This window comes from Amorphotheca resinae (assembly GCF_003019875.1).
Source record: "Amorphotheca resinae ATCC 22711 unplaced genomic scaffold M430scaffold_8, whole genome shotgun sequence".
NCBI classification, from domain to species: domain Eukaryota; kingdom Fungi; phylum Ascomycota; class Leotiomycetes; order Helotiales; family Amorphothecaceae; genus Amorphotheca; species Amorphotheca resinae.
This window is the reverse complement of record NW_020194478.1, coordinates 183,720-190,767: the sequence shown is the minus strand read 5'-3', so window position 1 is coordinate 190,767 and position 7,048 is coordinate 183,720. Positions and strand designations below refer to the sequence as shown.

Genomic DNA, 7,048 nt, shown 5'->3' with positions numbered 1-7,048 from the left:
GGGGGGGGGGGGGGGGGGGTTAAAGGTGTAATAAATAGATTTTTCAATTCAGACAAAACCAAAGAAGTACCAAGACAAAGGACAGAGCCCGGATCCTATCGACCTGGTTCATTTGAGAGACAAGAAAGAAGGAGCTATAACTTAAACCAGGGCTGAGATAGGAATCTTCGAAATACCTAGAACTACCTACCTATACAGACTTTGTCACTTGTCGGCCAGGGTTAGGTACGGAAGGGGAGCGGAAGTAGGTTTGCGTGATGGCATCTTCAATTAGAAGGCAAGGACATAGTAATACTAGGTATACCTTGCTGTTGTATGAAGACTTCATATATTGTCGACTCTTGTATAGGTATTTCACCTCTTTCACCTCTTTCTTTCCCGTGCCTTGCATTGCCCCGCCTTCAACGACTGCTTCCCCGCGCTAGACCCTTCACATCAATTCTGCCATTCTGCACCGCCTCCAATGACATACATGAATGTGGTTTACAGAGTATCTGATATATATATTCTCGCACATAATGATGATTATATTATTTGCTGCTCATTCGCACCTGCACCGGCCGCTTGGCCACATCCCTAAGGAGAGACTCTCTTCCTTTTGTCCTCTTCCATCCAAGCCTTCCAACATGTCTCTCCTGGAAGTTTAATCCGGACTGGAGGTGCATGTCGACATATCTATCATCCTCTCGCTTCGGGATCAACGAGCCACCCTGTCGGGCCTTCAGACCAATTGCCAATTCCTCAGACTATTCAAGTCCCTCTTCCTCATCCTTCCCAGAATCCACATCAATAACCGGCATGTGTGGCATTGTGAGACGATTTACAACCACCAATCCTCACAATAACTAGAGTCTTCACCATGTCGAACACCCCGCAGACGTCGTCCACCCACCCTTTTGGCCCTGGATTCCATGACCAAAACCTCCCCGCTACATATTCCCACTCAACAGGTACTTCGTCCCCAGAGTTACCATCCGTAGGCCTCAATGGGCCGATTCCAGAACAGGAGGACGAGACGAGCAGTGAGACTGCCAATGAGCCACCTACGCCCACAAACCCTCATACCATGGAAGGCAAGACATACGGCAAGAGACACAGCATACACATATTTGACGCCTTTCATGCCCACCGTTTCTTCAATGATACCTCAAAGGATGGAAGCGTTAAACGGGCAGTGTCTGGTTTATTTAAGAGATCCAGTTCACAAGCCCATTTCCCATTGCAACCTTTGACACGACGAGACCAATCAGTCAATGGATCGCATCCAATATCAAGGAAAGAAGGCCGGCGGCGATCAACCCCACGGATCTCAGCTACCAATTCCTCGCACACAACCAGATCCAACACGCCCCCATCGCCTGGCACGCCAGCCGAGGGGGAGGAACACCTGCGTCTGCAAATTCAAGAGCCTTCGAGCGACGAGTCTATTAACAGCAGGAAAAGACTTCGATCTTCTACTGGTCTCAGCATTCGAGATCGGTTTCACAGACACAAACTTACTTTCGGTCCGCCTCGGAACGAACCAAAACATGGTCATCATCGTCCTCGTTCTACCAGCGTTGACCTTGACATGGTTCCTCGGGATGAAATCCAGTCACGCAACCCGGATTTGCAGCAAATATCTCGTCAGGTTTGGGGGATGCCAGCAGAGACTGGTATTGGACTCAAGTCCCGACGGCTGAGCCTGAGTCTACCTGACGATTTCACGGTAGACGTTGTTGAATTGTACTCGGAATACACCGATCGGATAAAATTGCTTGGACGCCATGGAAAGAGTATCGGAAAGGGAGCAACTGCAAACGTCAGGCTCATGCAACGCAAGGGCAGTGGTGAGCTTTATGCAGTCAAAGAATTTCGAGGGAAGTCGTCGAATGAAAGTGCCGAAAACTACGAGAAGAAAGTCAAGTCGGAGTATTCGATAGCCAAAAGTGTCCACCACCCTAATATTGTGGAGACCTTCCGTCTCTGTACCCACAGTGGGCGGTGGAACCACGTGATGGAATTCTGTGATCAGGGCGACTTGTTCAGCCTCGTAAACCAGAAATACCTTGCTACAGATGCTCACCGTGTCGATCGTCTATGTCTATTCAAGCAGCTTATTCAGGGCCTCAACTATCTTCACAATCACGGCATTGCACATCGCGATGTTAAGCTAGAAAACCTCTTGGTAACCAGAGACAGTAAACTCAAGATTACCGATTTTGGGGTGTCTGAAGTATTTTCGGGTATACATCCCTGTTTGAGAGCAGCTGGCGGGCAATGTGGGAAGGAGATGGGAGAGGTCAGACTCTGCGCTCCGGGGATCTGTGGGAGTCCACCATACATAGCCCCTGAGGTAATTGCAAAGCGTGGTAAGATCAAACCTGGACCCCTCGTCATTCACTTGCTAATCGCGCAAGCAGGTGAATATGATCCAAGGCCCTTGGACGTGTGGGGAGCTGCCATAGTCATGCTATGCATGTGTGCAAATGGGTGCTTGTGGGACAAGGCCGTTGCGGGGAGCTCCCCCTTGTACGACGACTTGGTCAACGGATGGGCAAAGTGGAACACCACACATTCTGATGCTCCCGAGATCACCGAATCGGATTATCCCCACGTCAACTTCTTTGACAGCCATATCAAACCTCCAGCTTTGAGGCGTCTGCTTCTGACCATGCTCAACCCCGATCCTACGGAACGGGTGACCATGGCTGCGGTTGCGAACAATCGATGGTTGAAGCATGTCGAATGCTGTCAGGTTGACGGCTATGACGATCCCACTGTCCTTATCGACGCTTCGAAATCGAGGAGCTGTACTAACAAGTTGCCCAAGGTTGTCCATCACAACCACCTGCCTCCACACACGCGTTTAGGACGCAAATTGGCTCGGCTTCCGGGCAATAATAGCGATTGATATGAAATATACTTAATGATAACGGCGGAGTTGGTTCCTGCTTGACGCATTTTTAGCGGGTGCCTCGGTTCGATTTTGCGGTACTGCAGCAGTACGGAGTAGTAATGGGTAAACGGGGTTATTAATCTTGCCTTCAACAGGCGTCTACTGGGTTTTGGGGGAACAAAATTGGCCGGGGGCTTTGGGAGATCAGTTGGTTGCCTTTCGCTGTACGGAGTACATGGGCATTACGTGGAGGGCGTTGCATGATAAGCAAAGGGGGTGTACAAATTGGATAGTTAATGTGTACCCTATATGCGATCTCTATTCTGCCAGAAGTTTTCTGAATCTGCGCTCTGCCGGTGAGTTCCTCTTGTCGCGTTGCAGCCTTTTGTCGATCCAGACCACGATGTTGTGGTCCCAGGGGGGGGCCAATGGCTGCAACTCTGCTTGGTCAATTGTCGTTCAACCCCAGAATTGCCAGTCCCACTGCCAAATACCATGGCAAAACAGGGCACCGCGAGCCTGGGAGCAAGGATATCAAGCCTCTTGCAGGGGAGATACGGATCAGGCCAACGAGAAGGGCGAGAATTGCATGTTCACAGGCAGAGAGGATGGGGTTGATATTCTAGTATATAGGTAATAACTGCGATTCATTCTGGGTTAATGAATTGGTTGATACTGAAGCTTTCTCTCTCTTCTTTGACATCTAATCCAGAAGATATCGTACGAAAGTAGTCAAGATATTGAAGAGAACGTCTGCCGCTCAAGCTTCTGGCCCTCCCCCTCCTCGATAGCTGACCAGGCACGATATCGTTGAGTGTGCTGGCGTGGGGCATCGATGGCAGGAGGAGATCTCAAGACGAAGCTGAGAGCCATGTTCTTCCGCCGTCATTCCTCTGAATCCTGCTCGCCTTCCGCGGGTGCCGCTGATAGAGAAGCGCAGGCCGATCAGCGTGGCGGATCATTGGGATCATTGGCATCGCGGGGAAGCCGAGGGTCACCTTCAACAAACCTCGGGCGCGCTCCATCGGACGACGAGGAAGAAGACATTCATGATGTTGTCGAGACGAATGCGCCAGAGCTGCCTCGAGGTGGTGGTGAATCCGTTGTCGATGTTGTTGATCATGTCCATCGTCGCGGCGGCGGCCAACTAGGCCAAGACCAGGCCCGTAGCGATCTTCGCGAAACTGCATCACCATCCCAGTGTCAACCTCTCGACGTCCAAGTCGACGCCCTCCTCCACGACAACCACAGGCACGAAAGTTTTTCAACCGCCGGTTTCCCAACACCAGACACCGAGTTCCCTTCTGCGCCAGCGCCAGAGCCAGAGCCAGAGCCAGAGCCAGAAGATCATGCGGGACACGACGAGCATCGGCACGACGCGGAGAACATAGCAATCCAACCCAGCAGCCCGGCCGCCTCGAGCACCACCGCTCCAAGGAGACCATCAGGGCCTTCGAGGGAACAAAGTCTGCTTCCCCACCAGCAGACCGCTCTGATCAAGACGCTGCTGGAGACAGAGCTCCCGCCACAGTCCCGCACTGCGAACCTCAGCTCCAAGGTTCAGTTCAGATCACCAGCTCACGCTATCAGTCAAAAGTCAAGTCAAGCAACTAGAAAGAAAACCCATCTTCAATTGTTACAAGATTACAAAAGGGAGATGCGATGCTGATCGAAGGACTAGTTTTTGGTTGCGTAGACGAGATATTTTCCTGTACACAGCCCGCAAAGACCAAAACGCTACCCATCCCTTTCCTTCCCCCACTGCAAACTATACACACGGTACTCCCCCGTTAAACTACCCATCTATGATGACTTCTCGAGATCAGCGAGAATCTTCTCTCCCTTGGCCTATGGAACGGTTAGTCATCTGGAAAACGTTTAATACCACGGGGGGACTTACTCTCGCGGCCTCGAAGTTGGAAACCATGTAAAAGGAGGCTTCTGGGAGGTCATCACCCTCTCCGTTCATGATGGCCTTGAAGGAAGCGATGGTGTCCTTGATGTCAACAAGCACACCGGGAATACCAGTGAAGACTTGGGCAACAGTGAAAGGTTGGGACAGGAATCTTTGGATCTTTCGTGCACGCTCGACGGTCAACTTGTCGGCCTCAGACAATTCATCCATACCAAGAATGGCAATGATATCCTGGAGAGACTTGTACTCTTGGAGCATTTGTTGAACACGGGTGGCGGTCTCGTAGTGGTCTTGACCAACAACACGAGGGTCCAGCATACGAGACTTGGAGTCAAGAGGGTCGACAGCAGGGTAGATACCCAACTCGGAGATACCACGGGACAACACAGTGGTGGCGTCCAAGTGGGCGAAGGTGGTGGCAGGGGCAGGGTCAGTCAAATCATCAGCAGGCACGTAGACGGCTTGCACGGAGGTAATGGAACCCTTGGTGGTGGTGGTAATACGCTCTTGCATGAGACCCATGTCGACGGCGAGGGTGGGTTGGTAACCGACGGCAGATGGGATACGACCAAGAAGAGCAGACACTTCGGAACCGGCCTGGGTGAATCGGAAAATGTTGTCAATGAAGAGCAACACTGCGATGGTTAGCACGGTTCAAGAATCGTCTTGGAAATCACATACCATCTTGACCCTCTTCATCTCTGAAGTACTCAGCGATAGTAAGCTGGATTATAAACGTTAGCAAATGATGCTCTGATGATTCTGATGATCCTGATGATTCTGAAGTTTTTGAAGTTTTTGAAGTTTTTGAAATTTGTGATAATTCCGATGATGAAAGTATGAGAGACGTATAAATGGAAGGAGCGAAGGGAAGGAGGTTCTTACCCCAGTAAGAGCAACACGGGCACGGGCTCCCGGGGGCTCGTTCATCTGACCGAAGACCAGCGCGACCTTGGACTCGCCCTCAAGTTGAATGACTTGGGTCTCCTGCATTTCGTGGTACAGATCGTTACCCTCACGAGTACGCTCTCCGACACCAGTGAACACGGAGTAACCACCGTGAGCCTTGGCAATGTTGTTAATCAGCTCCTGAATGAACACAGTCTTTCCGACACCAGCACCTCCGAAGAGACCGATCTTTCCACCACGAGCGTATGGGGCGAGCAGGTCGACGACCTTGATACCGGTGACCAAGACCTCAGCAGCGGTGGATTGGTCAGTGAAGGCAGGGGCATCGGCGTGGATGGGGAGTCTCTTGGTGGCCTTGATGGGTCCACGCTCATCAATTGGGTCACCAGTAACGTTCATGATACGACCGAGGGTTCCTGGACCGACTGGCACCGTGATGGGGGCTCCAGTGTCGGTTGCACGGTGACCACGGACGAGACCTTCGGTACCTATTTGCAGCTCGCGTCAATTTCTGTCGCCGACGACGAGCCTGGAATGCTTACCATCCATAGCAATTGTTCGGACGACATTCTCTCCCAAATGTTGCTATTACGCTCGTCAGTTGCTGTGGGAGTATTGTTGTGGTTGGCATGTTGACATACCGCGACCTCAAGGATCAGCTTCTGGTCACCGTTCATGGTCTCGAGGGCATTGAGAATGGGAGGGAGCTTGTCGGTGTCGAATTTGACTAGTGCCATCCATCAGCTTCACGCTCCCATCGTCTTGAGGCCTCGCGGAGCATTTTTCGCGGCATCCGGAGCGTGACCGTCGTTGCCGGGAAGAATTTTCTGAACACTCACCGTCGACGACGGCACCAATAACTTGGTGAATCTTGCCATGGATGGCGCTGTCGCTCGCAAACCGAGCAGCAGAAGCTCTTAAACCAGTGGAGACAGCTGGTCTGAAGGCGCTCCGTGAAGCCCGGACGGCGGATTTTTGAAGGGCGCTGTGGCAGGGGCGTGGTCAGCTCAATTGGGCCATTGCAAGCTCGAGGAGGGCGGGAAGCTGGAGCCAAGGACAGATACATACCTCCTGAACATCCTGAGAGATGAAGAAGAGCGATGGAGATGGGAGTGGAGATAGGAGAGGTTGATGGGGGAGAGAATCTATGGAAAATGAGGTCTCTCGGCAAAGAGCTTGACAAGTAGATGGCCATTGGCGCTAGCAGCGCACGTGATCGACATCCGAGAAGGCCCGAGAAGTTTGCTAATAAACGAGCACAAGAATACGGAGTAAATATGAGATATAATTAATTTGGGTGAATTTGTTGAGGCCCGATTTGTATAACTGATATCAGAATTATAAGA

The 7,048-nt window shown here is 51.5% G+C and overlaps 3 protein-coding genes across 3 annotated transcripts; 2 read left to right on the top strand and 1 right to left on the bottom strand.

Annotated features, from left to right (window-relative positions):
* Positions 1–1,066: 1,066 nt before the first annotated feature.
* M430DRAFT_104175 (hypothetical protein) lies at positions 1,067–2,893 on the top strand (the record flags this gene model as incomplete). The annotated part of the gene is made up of 2 exons (XM_024860908.1): positions 1,067–2,351; positions 2,403–2,893. The coding sequence occupies 2 exons, from the start codon at positions 1,067–1,069 to the stop codon at positions 2,891–2,893; spliced, it is 1,776 nt and encodes a 591-aa protein (XP_024719413.1).
* A 598-nt stretch (positions 2,894–3,491) lies between these two features.
* Positions 3,492–4,569, top strand: M430DRAFT_35695 (hypothetical protein). Its single transcript, XM_024866791.1, has one exon. The coding sequence runs from the start codon at positions 3,714–3,716 to the stop codon at positions 4,545–4,547; it is 834 nt and encodes a 277-aa protein (XP_024719412.1). The 5' UTR covers positions 3,492–3,713; the 3' UTR covers positions 4,548–4,569.
* A 45-nt stretch (positions 4,570–4,614) lies between these two features.
* M430DRAFT_253167 (hypothetical protein) lies at positions 4,615–6,851 on the bottom strand. The gene is made up of 8 exons (XM_024865220.1): positions 6,771–6,851; positions 6,542–6,687; positions 6,344–6,429; positions 6,245–6,287; positions 5,679–6,190; positions 5,475–5,517; positions 4,779–5,428; positions 4,615–4,726 (listed from the first exon to the last, which is right to left on the bottom strand). The coding sequence occupies exons 1-8, from the start codon at positions 6,779–6,781 to the stop codon at positions 4,682–4,684; spliced, it is 1,536 nt and encodes a 511-aa protein (XP_024719411.1). The 5' UTR covers positions 6,782–6,851; the 3' UTR covers positions 4,615–4,681.
* Between the last annotated feature and the right edge of the window lie 197 nt (positions 6,852–7,048).

Excerpts from the sequence above, each read along its gene's own strand:
- M430DRAFT_253167 (XM_024865220.1), bottom strand. Across the intron at positions 5,429-5,474 it reads AGATGAAGAGGGTCAAGATG|TGTTGCTCTTCATTGACAAC; the intron begins GTATGTGATTTC and ends TAACCATCGCAG. Across the intron at positions 4,727-4,778 it reads CCAACTTCGAGGCCGCGAGA|GCCAAGGGAGAGAAGATTCT; the intron begins GTAAGTCCCCCC and ends ACCGTTCCATAG.
- M430DRAFT_35695 (XM_024866791.1), top strand. The coding sequence starts at position 3,714 with ATGGCAGGAGGAGATCTCAAGACGAAGCTGAGAGCCATGTTCTTCCGC.